We start from the raw sequence: 23,606 nt of genomic DNA, 5'->3' as shown, positions 1-23,606 counted from the left end.
AGCTAAAACTTAAAGAAATTAAGAGCTTTGCTGGGATCAAAGCTAGCTATGTCAAGTCCCCAGCTCCACGTGACTTATTTTCAGGAGACAACACTGCATCTCATTTTTGACAGAATGTCTTCCTGTTTGCCTTTGTAGGTTTCACAGCAGCAGCCTCCCTCGTGTCTTTGGCTTGGGCCTTGGCCTCTTACCAGAAGGCCCTCCGGGACTCTCGAGATGACAAGAAGCCCATCAGCTACATGGCCGTTGTCATCCAGTTCTGCTGGCACTTCTTCACCATCGCTGCCAGGGTCATCACCTTCGCCCTCTTTGCCTCGGTTTTCCAGCTGTACTTTGGGATCTTCATCGTCCTTCACTGGTGCATCATGACCTTCTGGATCGTCCACTGTGAGACAGAATTCTGTATCACCAAATGGGAAGAGATTGTCTTCGACATGGTGGTGGGGATCATCTACATCTTCAGCTGGTTCAACGTCAAGGAAGGCAGGACACGCTGCAGGCTCTTCATTTACTATTTTGTCATCCTTCTGGAAAATACAGCCTTGAGTGCCCTCTGGTACCTCTACAAGGCTCCCCAGATTGCAGATGCATTTGCCATCCCAGCGTTGTGCGTGGTGTTCAGCAGCTTTTTAACTGGCGTTGTTTTTATGCTGATGTATTATGCCTTCTTTCACCCCAATGGACCCAGATTTGGGCAGTCACCAAGCTGTGCTTGTGAGGACCCGGTCGCTGCCTTCACTCTGCCTCCAGAAGTGGCCACGAGCACTCTACGGTCCATCTCCAACAACCGCAGTGTTGTCAGCGACCGCGACCAGAAATTTGCAGAGCGAGATGGTTGTGTACCTGTCTTTCAGGTGAGGCCCACTGCCCCATCCACTCCATCATCTCGCCCACCACGGATTGAAGAATCTGTCATTAAAATTGACCTGTTCAGGAATAGGTACCCAGCATGGGAGAGACATGTTTTGGACCGAAGCCTCCGAAAGGCCATTTTAGCCTTTGAATGTTCCCCGTCTCCTCCAAGGCTGCAGTACAAAGATGATGCCCTTATTCAGGAGCGTTTGGAGTATGAAACCACTTTATAAAACAAGAGGATTTGGAGGAGCCACAACCTCCAGATGAAGGGGTGACAGCAGGGCTGTGGCAATAAGGAAACTTCATCCTAGAGTAGGGCAACGAGCTCTAATGTTCTTAGTCTGACCATTGTCATGATTATTGTCTGACCCTCCATCAGTTGACTGCCTGCGGCTGGTCTCCTTTCAAAACAGCAGCCCCGAGAGTCTCCTGCTCCACCTGAAGGGAACATGCCAGCTTACTAGGACTCCTTCTTGCTACCAACCTCCTGCGCGGTCTTTCAGCGCATCCACCAGAGGGTACTATTATTATGGAAAATGTTGCCTCCAATCAATAGGGTGTTTTGATGGAATTAACTGATCTTTGCATAAAAATATATTCAGTCATACACGCACATACACAAATGTACACACACACTCACACACACGACACCAGTCCTCTCTCAAAATAGCTTAGGTGATTTTTCTTGATGCAAAGCTCTGATTCCCACAAGAATATAAATAAAAACAAAGAGAGACTATATCCCTCAAGACTCCAGAAAAAAAAAAAAATAGTACTGCTTAGAAAGGAACTCATAAACCATTTTCTCATTTGGAAACCAGTACCGTGCGTGAAAAGCCCATCCAACGGACGGCAAACTCAGATGTGTTTACACGTCTATTAGAATTGATGGAATGGTTGTTTTTGACACATTTCAGGATTTGTTTTTTATTTTAAATTTTCAGTTGAGAACATCCTTTATGACATAAATCCTATGCAGCACGTGTGGCTTTTGACAAGACCAAGGAGCTCGATAACTTAGTGATGTAAATTAAAAGATAATCATGATTGAGTATTCAATTGCAAAAATTTAATAAATGCACAAAGAGGAAGGCGGGATAAAGGCAAAATGAGCATCTGATTTCCCGGCCTGTGCAGCTCACATTGGAACGTAAGGGTGGAGCTGCAGGAGAGGACCCGCCTGTACCTGGATGTTTCAGGTCGCGGAATCCATGGTGCTGTGCCATGACAGCAGGCGCGATTCCAGAACACACCAAGCTACAACTTTCTAGTGCCAAACACCGTCCAACTGCAGGACTGACACGCAAGCGCCGAACAACAGAGAATGAGTGGCATGAGCTCCACAAAAGCAAAAGTGAGAATGAGCAGTCAAGTTCTCCACTGTGTACAGACCCCCCCATCCAAGGTCAAAGTGATGTGTCTCTTAGAGGCTTTGGGACACTTTTTAGTAAGTATGAGCAGACAAATGCAGTGAATGTGCTATGAGAAAACCCTCCTGAACTGATTGAAAGCTTACCACTAGATCCAGCTAAGATTTGTATTTGAATCATTTGTAAAGTCACACTCTTACAACAAGCTTCTGGGTTTTAAATACCTCCGTACAGCAAGTAAACGTTCCCCGCTTTCTGTTCCCAGTGTCCTCGGTCATGGTGCTTTTTTGTTGCATTAAAAGTGCCGGTCAAACTTTGATAGTATTTTTTTATAGTTGGTGCAGAGTGGAATAACTCATGGATTATTTCAATATTTTTGTAATAAAAAATATAGGGTATACATATAGGCATCATCACTTTTTTTATAGACCTGGAAATCATTTAAAATACTTTAAGCATCATAATTACTTGGGATGTCAGAAACTGGTCCACAAATTCCATCAGCCTGCCTCAGCAGATGGAGAACATTTGTCTCCTGCAAGATCACCCTACTTTGCAATGTTGGTGCCCCCAGGAACCTGGCCAGGGGTGCTATCAGAATATCAGGTGACGAGAGAATCAGCTTAACTAGAAAGGGCTTGTCAAGACTGGCCAATGTTTCCCAGGAAATCAAAGATGTAAATGATTACTTTCATCCTTCCATTATGACAAACCTGACCACAGTGGAAGATGTCTTAACCTCCTTCCCTGGTTTTATATTAACCCAACTGATATATTAAATATTAGTCGTCACTAAAAAAAAAAAAAAGAAAAAAGAAAGAAAAAAGTCAGTTTAACTTAGTTATTTAGTTATTTGGACTGTCCAATTCACTTAAAATAGTCAAGTTTTATAACCATCACCTATAATGGGTGTGTCATACAGAGACTGCTGTCCTCGTGATGACATCCACAGGAAATGACAGAGGGCTCAACCTAGGACTTCTTTTGGTACAAGCCCCAAAGCAATCTTTAAAAGGTAGATGATTTTTACCAGTAAACATACCTTCCTAGTAGTCCATGATTTGACCCTCCAAGCAAGATTTCCACTAAAAAATAATAGTCTTTTGTTCAGATGTGAAAAGATTGCCTAGTCACCAGTAAAGGCCCAGGAAGATGCTCTTCTTGCCAGCAATTGATGAAAACATTCCATCCCCTTTGTAGGAGGAAAAAATGATTATGTTGGCAAATTCCTCACTCTTATGCAGAACCGTGAGTTATTAGCTTCATTATTTCCAAGACAACTTTTAATTGATGATCTTTGGAAACTGAATTGCTCAACTGAACTATGTCTTTGATTCCATGAATAAATAACAGGTTACAGTATAATAGTGTCAATCAGCACAAACCCAAAAGGCCCCATCACTCTTCAATCATGTAAGTCCTAAATTATTTCTCAACTCGATCCCTCATTTAACATGTTAAGAGTCTAAATGAGTGCTATGTGAATAAAAAATAATGTATGTGAATAAAAAATAATTTGTCGTAGAGACGAGAATGCAGCCAGGAAAGTGTTAGAAGTTTGAATTTTTCAGTGATTTCCCAAATACTGTAAATACTCTGTTATCCAACATACTTGAAGATTATGATGTTTTAGTTAGTCAAAAATTCTTGCTAAGGAAATAATATCTCCACTATGTTATAAATTACAAACTTTCTCAAGATTACAAGAACGAAAAAATTAACTTCCGAGGAAAATTATGACTTAATCTTGCTGCCATGATTCAGAAAGCACTGCACTGCCATCAGATTGTGTGGTGATAAGAACTTTTATTAGTTTCTAGATACACAGATAACAGAGAGTTTAAAGTATTAGGATTTAAAGAGACATTGTCAATGTACAGAGGAACAAAGTTTGATTTTTGTATTTATATTTTAGTTCTTCCGAGGATTTCATTTTCAGTCTGCCTTTGAACCCTCCACAGACAGTAACTGGAGAATCTAACAGGAGCAAACTAAGGTTAGCACACAAACTGGAAATGCTGGATTCTTTGTCTGTGGGCTCCACCTTCCTGTGTCTGAGTCTATTAATTCTTTAAGGGGGATCTGCCCTTGTCCTCCCTTTTTGCGTAGGACCACGAAATTTTCTAAAAGAAAATATTGTAATTTTTTTTTACTTTCAAATTAGCATTTCTAAATGCAACCATATTTAAGATTAAGGAACATATATGTCTTAACATACCGAGACTAAGTATTTGTGTGGAAGAAAAGAATTTTTCCGTGTAAGTCAAAGTTTGGTCCCCCAAAATGACTATGTCCTTTAAATTCTTTTCTCACATTTATATTGTCCTACTTAACTATGTTCTGTCTACATTTACATTGTCCTACTTAACTATGTTCTGTCTAGTTCAGTAACATTGACTTTGCAGACACTCAGTTACTACTCACTTATGACAATGCTGTGAACCCAGTCAATAAAATAAATTCTCCTACTGACATGGCAAGAATATGCAATTCAAGTATTAGCAAGAGAAACAATGCAAAGATAATATGAAGACAAAAGTATAATGAAGTATTTCTACTTAATTTCTAAATGCTCAATTTATCTTGCTCTATGAATAAATGAAGCGACAGCACTGACCAATTAAAAGTGAATGGAAATAATTGAAATCTCAATGACTGGTTTTTTTAAATATCATATATATGTGTGTATGTCATATATATATTGTATTATGTATATTATATATGTGTATGGAGAGATATATATATATATATATACACACACACACCTAAAGTAACAGAGATGAAAAGGATAAAGTATATACTGCCCTTTCATGCATATAAATTGGGATGTTATTGACACATGAAATTTAGATAAAAAGTTTTTTCCTACTTCTTTTTCAACATCAGCCCAGGCTTACAATCCCTGTCTATAAGACGTCAACAAACTTATGAATTCAGTTGGAAATACCTACGTATAATTTAGCCCTTTTAGTTTGAATGAGCTTTATTACTCCTAAAGGATCTCATCTTTTAAGCAGCTAAATAGAAGAGTTTTGAATCATTTCGAAGTTTCTTTCTCTGAACCAAGTGAATTGAGCAAAGAAAACCTCTGGTATCCTTACCAGGATTGTGTAAGGTTACAAATCTGCCTTTAAATGTACCAAATGCCGTTGAGTGGAAACAAGTTCTGACACAATGTTTGGAAAAGAATCTAGAGATTTTTTTCTAATGAACCATTTTCTAGACTAAATACGTGCTCCCCTGCATTCTCACACATCTTTCCATTAGCCGTTACTGTTTCCGTATAAAACTCGGATGCAATGCCCACATTTCTATGTTTCTAAGGAGAATTCCTTAAAGACTTTGTAAAAATAGCTCCAGCCGTCTTTCAGAAATATAGCTCAGAGGATGTTGAAATGCATGGTGAAAACACAACAGGACTGAGGTGGTTGTTTCTATAATTTCAGTGATGGATGCAGATCAACTCATGTTCATTTATCTTCAGCAATCCAATGTTACCTTTGAGAACAATCAAAATGATTGCTTCGGCCAGCTTGTGGCTCCTAACACCCCTTCGCCCCATCTGAAGCTAGAGCATTTCAAAATGGCTAAGGATGGGCCATTTCCCTCTATCACCCTCCCCCTTACTCCCTGGCCCTGTATCAGGCTGTGAAATGATCTTAACAGCAGGGTTGCATCTCTCTCCTCACTCAGGCAGGCTCCACTGTCCACTACAGAGTTCCCTCTACGGACATATGTCTTGTCCAGTGGCTTTCCTAAAAATGAGCATGTGGAAAGACTCAATATGTGCCTGTGATCAACAACCTCAACAGTCTAATTACTCATTCAAAAGTAAAACTCTGCAAAATGTGGGTGGAATTGTATAAAAACACAATGAGCCATTTAATTTTGCTAATTGTAGCAATTAGGCTAGCAGGCACACAGCCTGAGCTCACAGCAGAAAGCCAAATGGAAGAAGTGGCAGACAGCCATTTGCCCACAGAAATGAGGGGTTCAGAAACTCTCCCCGGAGTCTCTGAGGCATCATGTTGTTTCACCATCCATCTGAAGCTCTTTCTCTAGATTCCACAAGAAAAAAAAATCAGATTTTTGTTATATTGCAGGCAATGATCTACCCAGAAATGTGAAACTTCAACCTTTTGTGGCCTGTGTTCTGCTAAATAAGAGATGGTTTAATGTCCCTGAAATGTTTAATCATTTTGCTGAAATATTTTCATGATACACTGACATAATGTAAGTCAGAAACACTGACCAAGTCAAATTTTTGCTGTGGTTATGTCTTTTCCCCTTTGGTTTTCTTGCATTTCAGTTCCCTATATTGATAGTAGCTTACCGTCATGGTGAGCCTATCGTGTGCCCAGTGCTGTGCTAAAAAGCTTCATCTCTGTGATCTCATTTAATCCTCAAAACTGTCCGTGAGTTAAGTACCATTTACAGATGACAAAAGTTAAACTCCAAGATGTTAAACAAATTGCCAGGGGTCTCACAGCTAGGAAACAGTGGAGCTAAGAGTTGAACACAACTTGTAACAACTTTTAACAACTGCAAATCCTTCTAGAAGACCAAAGAATGTTTTCCCAACAAAATCTGTTCCTGATTTGGCAAGCTTCCAGGAGAAAAAAAGTGTGGTCTGACGATCAAATGTTTCAAAGAAAATTTTGTTTAAAAGTCAAATATGTCTTTCAAAATGAAAAGTTAAAAATTAAAAAGTCAGTGATGAGAAGTGGAAGCCTGTATCACCCGTAACTGAATTTTACTTCAACACCCTAATTCATAGTAGGCAGATAAATGCTACATTTTCATTTCAGACAGCTGTACCCCTCCATGACCCTATGATACACTAACGTAGTGATAATTGGAAATTAACCCAATGGCTCTTCTCTTGTGTTCAATACATGTACGCTACTGTCGTCAAAGTAGACAGACTGAAAAATACCTCAACCCCACTACTTACTTTGATACTGTGACCAAAAAAAAGAAAGAAAGAGAGAAAGGAAAGAAAGACAGATCAACAAATGTTTGCAGTGACATTCTTCTATTCCATTGCCATAATTTTTCCCTAAATTTTATTTAAGAGGATTATTATCCCACTAGCTTTGCCCATCATATAAATCTAGGAACGTTATTTTAGATGGAAAGTTTAGATGCAAAGAATATAGCAAATATTTGCCAAATATTTGTTGAATTGATTATAAAATAATTGATGTATCCTTTCCCTCCTCACCTTGGATGTAATCTGTCTGAGGTCTACAGGATGACAGAGTTGTAACCATTCAATGACATATAGTAAGCTGTGTGTGTTGTTGTTTGAATTGATGCTAAAAAGGTAGCCAATAATAAACCAAAAATTTCCTCAACGCTGGGGTTAATTTTAAAAAGATATGCAGTGGTCAATCGGAATTTAACATATTAAAAATAAGAGCAGTCATCTATCTTCTTGCTTTAATAAGCTTTAAGCAGATCTTTATGAAGTTATGTTACATTAGAAGTCACTAATTTTTATAGAAAATAGCATCTAAAAGAGATCCAAGTGTTACTTCAGCACACTTCTTTTATAGATGAGACAACGGAGATCCAAAAAGATCAGGCCATTTTTGTAATCAGGATTCCTTCAGTCGTTCATTCCATAGGCATGATCTATATGGCGAGTATTGGGGGGCAACACACAGCCAAGTGCAAGAGGAACCCACATTCCAGCCGCTCACACTTTGGTTATTAGTAGCAGAATAAGAGTCTCCTGACTTCAACTCTAACTCTTCTGCTCTGCTACACTGCTTCTCTTTTTAATATCAATCTTTAATTCTATACTAGAGTAATAAACATAAGCTTTCCCAAGATTGTGTTATGTTAACCTCACAATACACAATTGCCACACACAATGACAAACAAAAGGCAATGACATAAATATAAATCAACAATGGAAGACTACCTATAAAGAGAAAAGCAATGTTTTAATTTGTTCTTATGCCTCTCCAACACCAGATATTTTTAAATCAAGGTCACAAAGCAACAAAAAAATTAAAATACTCTTTTGGCACATAGGCTTTAACTCAAAACAATCACCTCTGAGTAAATTTTGGAGATATTCCTGAGAATGTCTTTTAAGAAAGGGCATGAGGGGCTGGCCCCGTGGCCGAGTGGTTAAGTCTGTGCACTCCGCTGCAGGCGGCCCAGTGTTTCGTTGGTTCGAATCCTGGGCACGGACATGGCACTGCTCATCAAACCACGCTGAGGCAGCGTCCCACATGCTACAACTAGAAGGACCCACAACGAAGAATATACAACTATGTACTGGGGGGCTTTGGGGAGAAAAAGGAAAAAATAAAATATTTAAAAAAAAAAAAAAAAAAAAAAAAGAAAGGGCATGAAATTGGGATGCATCTAAAATATCTGAAGAATTTTCTAATAGGCTAGTTCTCTGATTCAGGAAACATCCTTCATTATCACATAAGATACGTCTCCAGCATGCTAGTTATTTAGGAATCACAAATTTCCAGACATAAACCTCAGTTATTCCAACATGAGAGGTTGTTCTAAAGCCATACTGCTGATGCCCAGAAGGGCGGCACTGTGCTGTGTGACCCTCAGGAGTCAGGACGGCCCGACTCGCCTGGTATGGATGCTCATGCTGGCATTATACCCAACCCAAGCTCTCCTGCAATATGGCTCAGAGTAATTGGCTTCCCATGATGTAAGGAATGTAGGACTGTTTAAAGGTAATTATTAACTTGCTTAACTAATTTTCTCTACCTGAAATAATTCTGGTCCAGGAATGTTTAAACCCATTGGTCCTCTATGGAGTAAAAACAGAGAAAAAAGCTTATTAATTTTTACAAGTACAGAACAATTCAAAGAATTCCTTGGTGAGTTCCATCAAGCATCAATAAAACAGTTGACCTAAAAATGATGCCAGGTCTGAGGATTTCTAGGTTCATGCCACGTTAACGGTTCGTTGCCATGATTACTGCTGTTTTAGCCATTGCACCAGATAAGAAGAATATAGTTACTGGTAGGATGTTTGCAGAGCAAGATCACATTTAACAAAACAGATCAACATCAAATCGAAATAGTCAAATTGATAAGCAAATATTACCAGCACAGTACCAACGCAAAATTTTCTTTTGTGTTATTATTGAAGCCTGTCATCTACTCTGTTATTAGAATTTCAGAAAATGTAAGGTTTCATGTTTTTATTATACTTCCACCTACCAAATTAAGCTCGTGGCCGCTCTCCTCTCTCTATTGCTTGATTTGCATTAAAATGGAAGTAATCAAATTCTTACTTCATTTAAATACTACAAATATTAACAAATGGAGATGTTGTGTTTAAGCTAATTTAACTTAACTGTTCTAGTGGTATTCTGGTATGGAGTTGTAGCAAATCAACGCTCTCAGTTATTTCAAATTAATTCATTTATCAGTAAGTCCTAAAACACCCCTGAGTGTGTTGAAGGTATATTTCGGGTTTCTATCACCGTAAGAAATTCCTATTTTGATTACAAACCAGTAGAACATGTCTTAATCAACACCAGTATTTCAATCCATTATGATTCTGGAAAATGAACACTTGCGTTTGAGTGTGCTGGACATATTAACTTACAATTAACCCTGGACCTGTAGCTTGCAATTGGCCCCACTGTGAATTCTTACTTTATTAAAATTGGGAGCAATAGCACATTATCCCAAAACCAAAGCAGATCTGCCTGCTAGTCCAAGGATTGTTATTTTATATCCTCCTTTCAAAGAACTACTAAAGTCTTTAATTTCCCTTATTAACCTTTCTAACGTATTGTACACAGAAAAGGAAATGGATCTCTGAAGTATGTTTGGAAAGCCTTGTCTGAATCAGACACTTGGTGCTCTGTGAAAAGAAAGAAATCTCTCCTACCTCAAGAGAGGGGAAGGGGAGCAAGCCAGTCACGTTCAGAAATTCCAGCCTCGACTGTCACAAAGCTGCATATTGCTGATGCTATCGATTCCCTTCTTTTTTACAGAAACGTCTTGGAACTTGTCAAGCTTAACTGAAGGTGATTTGCGTTAATTAATTCAACAGACCCTTTAATCTTGCAAATTCTTGACTTGTAATATTGTAGCCAAGTTACAGCAAAGGAAAATGAATCAGTTAGTGGAAAGGAGCACGCTTTCAGTGTCAGCCGGGACGTGCCCAGGCCTGAAGAGAAAGACCTCTGTGAAGCAGGGCACTAATGAATTCGTGCTACCTGCTTCCTCATCATTCATGCTATGAATATTCATCCGCTTTGTTTGTTTTTGCCTGTAAGCACTGCATTGAAAGAAAGAAAAAAAGTCGATGGATTCCTGAGGTCTTGCATAGCTCAGAGAATGGGTACTGGTCCTGGAGATTCGCTTTCAATGGATATAAACCTACTTGTGTTTGGAAATGAACAAATGTCACTGTCATCTCTTTAATGATTGATCTGTCTGAGTACAGTTGCTGACTTTACTTCATTTCTTGAGAGTACCATTGTCAGCATTGTAATAACCAATTTTAGAGTTAAAATCTGCATGGGTGTAGCTATTGAATAATTGGATTCCTGCCTCCTAGGTGTGACATTGCCACTTTCAAACTGAGACACATTTATATTTAGAAGCGGCTCTCCTGTTATTTCTCAGACTCGCTAAGTCCTTGGTTACAAGCTCTAAGATCACCAATCTGACATTCTTAATGCCTAAATGTTCACCTAAAAGCAAACAAGTAGTCTCATAATTAAAATCATGCTTTTTCCCACTTGCTTCTCTGTTTTTAAATAAAGGTTTGAGTTGCAAGGTAAGAATGATATACGGCAGACCGTAGTTTCAGAGTGTCCAAGAGAGTTGGGCATCCATATGTTCTTGTAAAGTTGTCTGTCTAACCCTTCGGTATAACAGTTTTAGGAGTGAACCCTAGATGAATGAGTGAAAGTCAGCAGATTTATCCCATGAGCAATCCAACAGCAAAATAGGAAGCAGGAGCAGGGATCATTGTTCTTGTGTTTTGAAGATATTTCTCTGTCCTAAGTGATCATCTTGGGGATTAGCTCCAAGATGTACCCAGAGCTCCTGAGCAATTGTCCCAGTTACAGATGCAGTATGGTGCTGCGTCACTGATTCCGGCAAGTTGTTTTTCAGAACTATTTCTTGGCACAGGAACCGAAATTTAATGGTAAAAAAAAAGTGGCCTGCCACCATGTGACTTATTTTCAATTGCAAGGCAATGAAAACTAAGTTGAAGAAAATGCTAATTTCCTGAGCTCCAAAAGCAAAATAGGCACAAACGTACTTTGTAATGTACAATGAGTTGCTTGACTGTGGGCCACAGAGCAATAAACGGTCCTCTTAAACAAGGTTCATGCATAAGAGTGACTGTAAGTGGTATTGGGACAGGAGGTTTTATTAATGTAGAGGTGCAGGTGTGACGGGAAACCTGTCAGTGGCTTGCCAGGAATATTTGCTTTTTTATAGAACAGAGGTTCAAGGTCTCCCCTACCATTCTGGAGCAATGGCAATAGATGCGTCCACTCGTGAAAGGCCAGGGCATGACTGAGGTGGGAAGATAGAGGAGATGTCAGTAGCTTCACGTCTGAAACTGACACTGTCCTCAAGGGAACAGTTCTCATTGGTCATCAGCCCCTACGCTGCTAGCGCGCTCTGCATGCCAAGAGCTCCTGATGGATTACAGGATGAGCTATTTTCAGGTGTTGAACGTACTCTTGCTTGTAGAACATGAACCATTGACCTCCCCCACACACACATTTTAACAACAATGAGATTCAGGGTTACCATGGCCTTACTCATCGTCCCATTGTAAATACAACACGACATCCCAAGAGCCTCTGTGTTTAAATTCACTAAACCAGGTTTACAAGTATTAGCTGAATCATTTAAACATATTTTGGATCTTGATTCTTCCATCACCTCGTCTGTGTATCTATCCCCAAATTGGAAAAATAATTCTGTGTGAATGATTTTCAGAATAATGAAAGTGAAAAAAAGTGGGCAGTTAAGCAATTTTCCAGTGTAGACAAAACCAGTAGACCATTGATAGTCCTAAAGCTCTGATTTTTCCTCATGACTAAGTTTCTTTTCATTTGGGGGCTTTCAACATCAGAATTTTCCAGATGATTGCTGAACCATCTTCACTAAAGCGAACTATGACATTATTAAAAACTGAAGATTGTCAGCATGAATGCCAATATCTCAATGAAAAGTGAAGAAGTAGGTCACTCACAAAGTAAATTTGGTCTCTGTGATGTCAAATATCTGGATATTTGGGAAAATCCAGATGTTTGAATCATACAGTTTCTCATCTGGCTGTCTCGCATTGTCTGGACAGACAGAAAATGCTCAGGTGTTGTAGGTAATGGAATTTAACTTTCTTGTGCAGTAATCTATTGCTAATGATATTCTGCTGCTAAAAATCTCTTTGTTGTGCAAAGAGAAATAAATAATGCAGAGCAAATGCTATTTGATTTTTATTTACTTTCAGTAAACGCGTGAATGGAAGAGGTTTGGGAGGCCAGGCCGTCCTGGGTGTGTTCAGACGTGTCTGCAGCCCAGACATCCTTCAGAGCAGCAGTCCTAGGAGCCTGCCACTTGGCCCCCTCCTGGCAAGGAACCTTTTTATTCAGCCCTTTTCATCTTCTGTAATTTTATAATTGCCCCTCTGGTCTTCACATACTCTCAATCATTTACAAAGTCTACTTGATGGAACCGTTCAAGGGAATTACAAATTTGTTAACTTTTTATTCTTCAATGAAAGTTTTAATTTTAAGGATTTCTTAAGCTTTTAAGCATAAAAGTAGTTTAAACTGCTTGATGCAATTATTTCATGGTAAATTTTATGGTGTCAATAGAAGTAAAAGCTATTTTTTCCAAATTAAAAAAATACAAAAGTTTTTTGTTTGGTTTGTTCATGTCATTCCGATTGCCAAGGACTAACTGGTTACAGCATATTGGAAGAGTAATGTTTTCTTTGTAGTCACAGAAAAAAAGAAAAAGATGACCTCAAATGGAAAGTCACTTTCCGGAGGGAAGTTGGAGATATTCATACAACTCTTGTGTTTGTGGCTATGTGGGTCATTTCTTCCTTGTTTCATCTGATTTGGCTCTGGATTGGGGGTGTGTGTAATTCCTCGAATTGTGTGCTTGCCTCGTTTACTGTTCAGAAGCTGGGCAGAAAAACAGGCAAGCTAATCAGACCAATTTTCTTTTAAGTGCACCTGTGTTGTGGACTTGCTCTGAGGCATTGCCTGTGAGCAAGCGCGCAGAGCGCTGGAAGGTATTCAGCTATGCAAAGATCATGAGAGGGTTTCCGGAGGAAATCTAAGTGCTGTGTACGTTCTTAGGAAGTGTTTCAGTTGTGTCAAATTCTCCGTTTAGTGCAAGTTAGAACGGCTTTATGGGGTAGGCAAGCCCCTTCCTAGTCAGATGCCTCCTCCCATCAGATGCAGGTTTCCCCAAAATCAAATGGAGACACCACCTGTGTGACAAGAGCCTCCAGCCACCAGGTGTCATTGCTCTGTGCTAATTGTGTTTTGTAAATGTTCCTTTGCAGGGTAGACCCTGTTTGCTAGTCACGCACGGGGAAAGTCTCCAGGACACTGAGCTGCTGCTTCCAGGCACACATGCGCATACCGATCCAATTTGGCTTTGCTTTTCTTTTTCCTTGAAATTTTTATTTCACGAAATCCTTTTCCAAATCTTTTTACCCTCCTGTTATTGACAGGATGTTTGGTTCAATGTTTAGGTGAATTGGCAACAAAGAGGCGACAATCAATTGGCAACTACAAAAACATTAGACATTTTTTTTTCAGTTATCTTTTATCATGTGATAATTGAATAGAATTTGTGGTTTAGTAGAAAACCAAAAGTCCCTGTGTTGAATATATTGACTGTTTTAAATACACTTAAATATAGTGTATGAAGCAGTATCCTTTTACACTATGGAATATATTCCTTTCTGGAGACAAGAACGTGGAGGGCGTGGTCTGGTGATGGAAACACAGGTGCCCCTGAGCACCCTGGCGTCCTCATCCTCAGAGCCTCATCCTCAGCCTCATTTTTCCCATATGTAAAAGAGAGATACTATTGATCTACCTACCTCATAGGGGTGTCGTGAAGATAATTAGAGTTGGTAACGTGCTGTGACACTTGATAAGTGGTGTTGGCATGAAGGACAAGTGTGTGCAGCCCGGGAATAGGCTGTTGGGGTGGAGGTGGAGGCAGCTTAGTAACAAAACAGCAATAACTCACCAAGAAAAGAATATGATTATTCTTGACCACTTAATAAAAGAGAAACTTGTTCTTCAAAGGTCTATTTAGAGCTTTTATTTTTTTTTTTGAGGAAGATTAGCCCTGAGCTAACTGCTGCCAATCTCCCTCTTTTTGCTGAGGAAGACTGACCCTGAGCTAACATCTGTGCCCATCTTCCTCTGCTTTATACGTGGGATGCCTGCCACAGCATGGCTTGATAAGCGGTGTCGTGTCCACACCAGGGATCCAAACCAGCGAACCCCGGCCCCGAAGCAGACGTGCAAACTTAACCGCTGTGCCACCGGGGCAGCCCCTAGAACTTTTTTTAAATTATCAGCTTTTTAATAAGAAAATTAAGTCCATTCATATAAACATTGAGAAGCTTGATATACAATGGCGGTTTTCTTCTTAGCCAAACTGAATTTTACTAAATATTTATTAAATGTATCCAGAAAACTTGGCTCTTTCTGATGCCTAAGAAGTTTGCATGCCTGATTCTAAGCTACGTTTTCCAGCCTGAGACCCAAGTCCAGTACCAATGACTACCTGGGGGTGTTCCGAAACCCACCACCAGGAGGGAAAATTTTTAATAGATACTATGGAGATAGATTTTATGTTGTTTACAATGAGATTCTTTTTCATCTCTAAGCTGACACATCTCTCCCTTTACAGACTAATAAAAGAATGTAAAGCCTTATTTCTGCCTGGAACTTCTGAGTTGATTCATTTTCAGATGATAAATATATTTTAAATATTTCAGAGAAGCAGTTACACATGAGCTTCAGCTATATATTGATATGCATGTATACTCATATGTGCATCGATATGAGTACCTACTAAGGGACAAAAGAGATGGTGGGTAAACAACCACAGAGAATGTCCTGTACAACTTCCCCTCAAAGTAACATGTTTTCTCTTACTTAAACATTTAGTTCTCATAAGAACTAGTGCTAAATAACATGATTGTCATTTTTGCTTCATAGAGACAATGTTGTAAGTAGGAAGACACCCATGAAACTATACTAACAATGCAGATAATGGTTTAATCATCACTTAATTTCATGAGGCAAAGTTGTACATAAATATTATCATTGTGCCCTTATTTAATAATTCCTTTGCAGAAAAATTTGCATGCTCTTAAAAATATGAAATAGGCTTTCAGAAAGTTTCTTTTGATAAGTAGGTTTAAAATCATGTTGTGCCTGGAGCTGACATAACATATATATTCAACGTAATCTCTTCTGGATTCTAAAATCTAGTTGCCAGTGGTACATCAAAGGCTTAAAATTTCAGATTGGTTAAACATTTCTAATGCATGGTATTAAGCTTTCTGAAGCATGAACTTAACCTAGGCAATTATCCGATCCATTAAAAAATATTTATGTTGCCACAACAGACTTAAGCTAAGTATCTCTTTTTTTATATATACTCAAAATGAGTATAGTAAGGGAGTCAAAATAATTTGGACTTCTCTAGTTTTTTTTTCAAGTTCCTATCATCAATACTTTTCCAACATATTCATGTGGCAGAATATCCTTGTTGCTCTGGAGGGAAATATCTGTCTTTCCTTTGTTTTCGCACAAGAAAAACTGCAGTTGACTGGTCTAGATCCAAGGGCCTGGTGATAAGGAGGGGGGGGCCGCTCTTCAGATGGGCTGGCTAAGAGAGGAGGACAGCGGGGAAAATACGTCCTTGGAAGATTTTACCACAAAGGTATGAAACAGAGCCTCAAACTGTTAGAGCTGGGCAATTCTTTGAGACGGTAGAATCTAAATTCTAGATGAAGAAATAAGTGGAAGTAACATGTTATTAGATACAACCGATACATCTTTTAGTGGAGAAAAGGAGATTTCGATGTCCAAAACATTTTACCCTTTTTAAGGTTTTCCAGCCCATGTGAAACTCTCCAGAGTCCTCCTTGAAAATAAGAGACTCTGTTAGAAAAGTAATTTTTCTGAAAGATAAATGTGACTATACTGCTGTGGATCAGTCGTTACGTAATCATCCCATACGTGATGCTTTCTAAATGTAGTTGTCAACTTTCATGGCTACTTCCAGGTAACATTCTATCCCATAAACAAACCGTAGAAAACACGTGGAAAATTCTCTTTTGCTCAGAAGGAATGTCTCCCAACTCTTTTATATCCATTCTTATCCCTGACATATTATTATCACAAAGCTTTTTTCATATCTAGATGGTGTGAGATGGCTGAAAAATGAAGCTTTTGATTAATTGTTTATTGAAGGTCCCTCTTTAGTAAAGGGGGCAGGCAGGAAGAGAGAGGACCTTCGGTGAGATCCTCGCCTCTATCAAATTGTTTCTGCTTTTCTTCTCAGTTACCACACAGCTCAGTAAACTAGAGAGAGAGATGATGAAGGATATACAATTCGATTTTTCCCATTCTCAGAACAGGAGGGCAACCACTGAGCAAGAGGTTACCTCCCTCTTTGAAACCAAATAGTGCATTAAATTTACAAAAACATTGTAAACGTAAGGGCAGAAGCATCCTTCCTATTGATTCTTTTCTCAGATTTTGCTAAATTCTTTTCACAGTTTTGACCGGAAGTTTCTAGTAACGATAATTAATGCCATTTTATGTCACAGCTTCAATGGAGAAATGGTGAAAGCATGAGTTACCAGCAAAATTACTGGGGCTACAGAATTCATCTGTACTGACGCTCTACCAAGAATATTGGAAACAAATATTACTACCACTAATATTCTGTTTTAATTAATAATATCTAATAGAAAAATAGGAGCATTTTGCTCAGCATTAAACCGTGGCACAAATAAACCTGCTTCCAAATGGCAAAGATTTTTGCTTCTGACATTTGTTCTTCATTCTCTAGCTACTTTAAGTAAGTTTCACATCTAACTACCTCACTACTGTTGTTTTATTTAGAAACATGAAATCATGCACTTTGTAACCAACAAACTCTTCACTTAAAATTTCAAAAGGATATTTGGTGCAAAGCAATTCTCAAAAATTTGTATGTGACATAAGCAACCCAACCTCAGGAGGTTGTACTTCATTTTGTTTGTTTGTTTCTAAGCTCAATTTGGGGTAAAATCCTCATTTCCACTCAACACCAAGAGAAGCTGCTCTATATTTGTTTAATTTGCCTTAAACATTTTGTGCTCCTTTCCCTGTTCAATTTTTTTTCTCTGTTTTAAATCTAACTCTGAAAAGAAAATGTAACAAGTGGCAGATGAACAGCAAACTGAAGAGAATGGACCGATCATTTCTCAGTTCCCTCTTGTCAACGCTCTGCATGATATTCTGATTGTGCGAAATTGCCATTCCTGTGCTGCTCTCTCCGTGACCACGACAGAAATAAGGTCTGAGAGACCCCACGTGTGTGTTTAGGGAGCAGTGTAGACATTTCCCCCAGTACTAGCACAGTGCCTGGACCCGAATGATAACCTTGGCAGTTCTTGTGCTTTTACTTTGTAAACATTGTACAAATGTATTTGGAATTTTATTTGAAATGAAGAATTAAACTAGTTATGAAATTTTGTTCTTTCCTGTAAATATATATATTCAAACTCCATGTATCCAAACATTCCTTTAGCGTTCGGATTGTAAGAGTGTCTCTTTTGGCTGGAGCCGCCGTCCCCGGGCGCGGTCCCACATGCTCTAGTGAAAGCACAGTGTGTGGAGTATTTGATGTCTACAGTACCATAGTTATTTTGGTCTGTTAAGTAAGTTGCAATTTGTGATGAAATGAAGTGGAAAGTAATGCTTCATAATGAACAAATTTCCTTGGTTACATGATTTTTCTTGTAAAACTTTAAAAAAAAGAGAAAACTTGAAATTTTATATATTTGGATTTTGTAGCTTTTTTTTTTATTTTACTGCAACACAAGGTACCGAAATCATTAAATAAAGTACACTGTGGTCCTTTTAACAGAAGTCTGAGTTTCTAATTCTTTCTAAGTCCAGGAAGAGAGCAGGACATCCTGGGTCTAAGATGGGAAGATAGAAGAAGATTGTCGTCTTCACAGGCAGAATCTCAAAAGTTATTTAAACCTGAAAATAAACAAAGCTGAGCTCTGCCAGATCTGAAATAAATTTAAAATTAAATTACACTGATGTCCAGGGTACGTTTCACTTATTTATTTTATTTCTGAAAAGTGCTAAGGAATGTTTCTCTAGAATTAGTATAAAACAAAGAGACGTTTCAGATCACAAGGAGGCTTAAGAATCCAAATAATTTGTTTATACATTAATAAAAGGAAAAGTTGTCAATGAACAAAAGTACTTTTTAAAAAGATGATGTGTCTCAGTGCCTGATTTTTCTACAAAATTAGGGTTTGTGGCTTTATAAAATTGTTTCTCTTAAAATATTATAAATTAGCTTTAAAGAAATTTTCTATTCAGTTGGTAAGAGTTCTACTGGTTTATAAAAGTCTTCCTCTGTAAAATGTTAAAAGGGAACTGTAGAATGAGCTCTGACTCTATATGCTATAGAGAACAAATGGAAACATAAAAAAAAGTCAGAAGGAACAAAGAAATGAAAAAAGTTTTCGAGTTCACATGTTTCTTTTTTAGAGTATTTTATTAGAGTTTTCTTTTTTCCTGACTATAATAGTAACACATGCTAAATGTAAAAATACTTGAAGGCCACCATTTTGGTGTACTTCTTTCCATTCTCTTTTTGTAAGCATTCATATTTCTTACACCGTGATTTTAGCAAACAGTTTTGAAAATCACAACCGTTTGACATGCATGGTGTTGGGGTTATAGATATGAATAAAACACATTTTCTTTTCAAAGAATGCAGTCTAGTAGGGAAATGAGTCCAGATACACTAACTATTATATTATTTGGTGGTGAAAGCACCAGTAGAGATCTGCACAGACTATTATAGGAGAGTCTAACACAGCCTGCAAGGTGGAGGGTTGTGGGAGGGAGCCACACCCTGGAAGGAGCCTGGGTCCCTGAATGAGTGCATAGAGCAGAGCCCCCAGCTGACCCTGGCTAAGCCAGAATGGACATGAGCAAAATATAAACTTCTACTGGGTTGAGCTACTGCCATTTGGGGTTGGTTGTTATAGCGGTTAGCCTTGTCTGACTTTTAAAGGAGCATTCCACGGACCAGTGACCGACAATTAACTCAGTCATGAGTACGATTAGCTCAACTCTGCCAGAGGTCCAAAAACAAGGAGGACAAGAATGGTTGTCTTCCTTTTTCATGTTCTCTACAAGGAGTGGGTGTTGTTATTATAACCTGAAAATAAATAAAATTTCTATTTAAGCGGAAATTTTTAAAGGAGAAAAACATATCCCATTCCTGAATTAGAAAACCTAATTTGATAAGGAATGCAATTTGCCCCTAATAAACCTAGAAACATAATACAATTCCAAACAAAGCCACAAAAATATTACATAAAACTTGACAAAGTGATTATAAATTTTATTTGGAATAAAAGCACTAGAATAACGAAATATTTTGTTTGCAAATAAGAGTATTGATGGAACTGTGCCCTCCTAACCTCTTATAAGTTACAAAAACCATAAGAGTGTACTACCAGGATAAGAATATATAAAAAAGAAATGTAATCTGTACATATTATATAAACTTAGTATATAATCATTTTAAATCTGTAGAAAAAGGATGCCCTCTTCAACACATAGTCTTAAAATAACCAGCTCACCACTAGAGACATCTCCTACCCAAAAAGCAGATCATATGGATTAAAGATATAATTCTGAAAAAGTACAACTTCAAAAATAGTATATTAATATCACCTGAGGTGGGAAATATTTTCTAAGTTTTATTCCAAATTCACACACCAGAGAGATATTATAATTACTAAGAAAGTAGGCTAAGGATTACTTTCCTTAAAGGAGAAACATAAATGTCCAAAAATCAACTGAAAAAAATATTGAACCACTAGATTGAAAAATATCCTAAAATGTATATACAAAGATGCTTATAGCAGGGAAGATTGGAAATAACTGAAAAACAAACAATAAGAAACAAAATAAACTATAGTACATCCTTATAATGAAACATTCTGTAACAATTTAAAATAATAAAAACTGTAAAGGTATCTTTATTGTATTAAATGATCATATTAATTGTTAAAACTTCATTTTGAAAGTAAAGAATGAAGAAATAAGTGTGTTGATAAGCCATACACAAAAATGCAGTAAGGCATTAGAATACCAAGCAAATAATGCTATAGTGAGCAAAGAATATTGAAAGGAAAGAGAATTGGCTCTAGCTGAATATGTAGCTACCTGAGAATGGTCTTGTCTGACACCCCAGTTGATCAGTGAAACTGGCAACTATGCTAGGTGTGAAGTGAATTTATTTGACAGGTTTCTGAAAAAGACGTAACAACACAGGGGGCAAGTGAAAGTTTCCCTGAAGGATGTGAAGCTACAGCTGGTTTACGAAAAGTGGTTGGGTCTGGATAGACTTTAGGAAAAGGCTGCTTTTTTCAGATAATCAAAGTGAGTCCTAAAACAGGGAGGACATGAGAAAGGCCACCTTGAACATGCGTGCAGCGCCCCAGGACGGCTGAAGGAGCCTTGCAAAGGAACCGCTGTGGTTATTCAAGAGGGTCAGAAGTATCACAGCGCCTCCTACAGGCAGTAGGATCTCGCTTGAATAAAAGAATCAAAAGCCAACAATCACCTCCACAGTTTAATCTGAGCAGTGCTGCCTTTAAAATACACCTACTCATTTCCAGGCAATTCCTTACCAATTCCCTGTATATTTCCAAGTCTGCCAAGTGCCCTGTTCCACCCTGACCCTTCACTCACCAATGCACTTGCTGTCTTTCTGTCTCACAGACAAAATAAGGTATAAACTCTGGTTAAATCTATCCATATTTACAAGCATCCTTGCCGCTGTCTCAAAGAGACCTTCCTACATCTTTTTCCAGGGCTGAAACTTCCACCTGTGTTCTTTAATTCCATACTTTCAACTTTATTTATTTAGGACATCACTCCGTTTATTCTCCCCTGTCTTTCATATCTTTCCCGAGACCGCTTCCCTTCTGTCTCCCATAGTGCTGAAATCACCCAAGAAAAAACCAAAATCCAAGGGTTGTGAGCCTCCTTCTGTCTCTCCCTGACTCTTCTTCCTGTCTCCTCCTCTGCCCTTTGTTTTATTCTTCTTGAATGAAGAATTTACAAATTTAACATTATTCATTCAAGAGTAGAAAAATAAAAGTGTAAATTCCTTCAAAGTAGGGAGCACATCATGGTGTCTTTTTTTTTTCTTTGATTGAATGAATAAATGAACATTACCATTGACAAATTCATGAAATTCTTGGAAGCTAACTTTTCTCATCTAAAGGAGGGTTGTTATGGTGAAGATAGAGATGCTATATGGAAATCAACCAGCACAGTGGCTACAACTTAGCAAACAGTAATAAATAATAGATGTTACTGCTACTGAATTAACTCTCAAAAGTACAAGTTGCCAATTCCCAAGTTCAATGGCCTCTTTGCTCTTCCTACTACTTGACTTTGCTGCATTTGACACTGTTGGGCTTTTCCTTCTTCAGATTTAGCGGTGTGATTCTCCACTGAGTCTTTCCTGCCTCTCTGAGCTCTCCCTTCCTCTCTCTCTCAGCAGCTCTTCTTCCTCTTCCCATACCTAAATGTGGTGAATCTTGACGTTCCTCCCTCAGGCCTCTTTTCTCCTTTCTCTAGGCACTGTCCTAGGCCACTTTTATGGCTTTAGCTACATTTTATACACAGAAGATTACTTTAAAAATTTCAACTTGCTGGGCTTGGACATATATGCTCCTATTTAAAGCAAAAAAAAAAAAAAAAAAAAAAGATCATCTATTTCCCTAGATTTTAGAACTATTTACTCACTAGACATGCTGTCTGAAATGTGTTCCCATTTCCTTTTTGATATAGTCCAAGAATGACTTTTCCAGAATAAATTTCACATTGAGCAGAGAGATTTGGGGTATGGTTATTCCACTACTGATCTTGGTCCATTCCTTATCGCCTTCAGGAGAAATGTCTCAGGAATTGAACTTTGCCCGCCTTTTGACTTCATAGACCACGTAAGCTCAATCTATCTACCTATGTTGAGACCTGTGCAAAACTACTGTGAATGCCAAGACCATCAAGTGTTCTCTGGTGTTTGTTAGCAGTGGGTGAAATAGGAACGTCTTCTGCCCCTACTCCTTCTCTTTCACTTGCACCATAATGACCTGATATTGTTATTTGGTGAATTAGATACATCCTCTTCTTCCTACCCAACTTATATATTGGAAAAAAACATTCTATGTGCCAGTGAAATTATACTACTGGCATGAACTAGCTCAAGCCTTTACAGAACCTACTTGCTAGCTAATTACTCTTTGACTGAGCAAATTAAGATTTCTACATCTAGATCATAAACGTTGTAAATATTCTTCAAAATTTAAGCAGTCTTTAAATATACATAGGAAGTCAATATATTCAATTATCTAGGACACAATATGTTTAATTGGAGGGATCATTAAGAAATGACATTGCTCAAAATTATGATTCTTTGGGTATGATGCTAATTTTAGTGTATTTAAGGCTAAATTATCATACCTTGACATTTGAGACTTCTATCAACAATTCTTCATGTATCAGTGGAAATTCGAAACAATTTTCTGAGGAAAACCTTTACCCTGCGTGCCACCCCTCTGTCCTCCAATCTCTGGGTGAAAAGAGAGTCACGTTACATTCTGGCACAATTTTTTGAATTCATAAAAAGATATCAACCTTAACTCAAGTGCAATTGGCTATTGAAGTACAGCTTTTCTCTAAAAATGTTGATAGAAATAAGACGTGTGTTTCAAATTTTTATCATAGCATATAACCTTATATTTTCTTCCACATAATAACTGTCTAAATTTTTAATGAGTAATACACATTGAGAGTTGCCTGAATGGCATGCAGTCCATGTCTTTCTCAGCTGCAGAGGTTGCAAATTCATAGCTAGAGGGGTCAGGCAAGTAATGTAAATGAGTGGGGTCTACAGCAAACTAAAGAGCATATTCTCCACCTAAAGAGAGAGCAGCCCACTGGCTGCCACGCAGGAAGACAGGCTCCATGGAGCCAGGCCGTCTAGTAGTTCAAGAGCTGCAAAAGCTAAAAATAAAATAAGATAAAATAAAATTTA

General features: G+C 38.2%; 1 protein-coding gene across 6 annotated transcripts in view; it reads left to right on the top strand.

The window, feature by feature from the left end:
* Positions 1-18,024, top strand: part of XKR4 (XK related 4) — a 423,291-nt gene extending 405,267 nt beyond the window's left edge. Inside the window, exons 3-5 of one of the 6 annotated variants that reach the window (XR_011543064.1) lie at positions 139-3,638; positions 4,141-4,221; positions 10,220-18,024. Coding sequence is in view for 1 of the 6 variants with exons in the window: in XM_070630604.1 (XP_070486705.1) it covers positions 139-1,085 (947 nt within the window). In the remaining 5 variants the exon portion in view is untranslated. Of the gene's footprint in view, positions 1-138 lie in introns of all 6 variants that reach the window. The other 5 variants (XR_011543065.1, XR_011543063.1, XR_011543062.1 and 2 more) reach the window with 5 other exon arrangements.
* The last annotated feature ends 5,582 nt before the right edge of the window (positions 18,025-23,606 follow it).

This window comes from Equus przewalskii, chromosome 8, assembly GCF_037783145.1.
Source record: "Equus przewalskii isolate Varuska chromosome 8, EquPr2, whole genome shotgun sequence".
In the NCBI taxonomy this organism is placed as follows: Eukaryota; Metazoa; Chordata; class Mammalia; order Perissodactyla; family Equidae; genus Equus; species Equus przewalskii.
The sequence above is the reverse complement of the archived record's forward strand: the minus strand, read 5'-3'. Positions and strand labels throughout refer to the sequence as shown.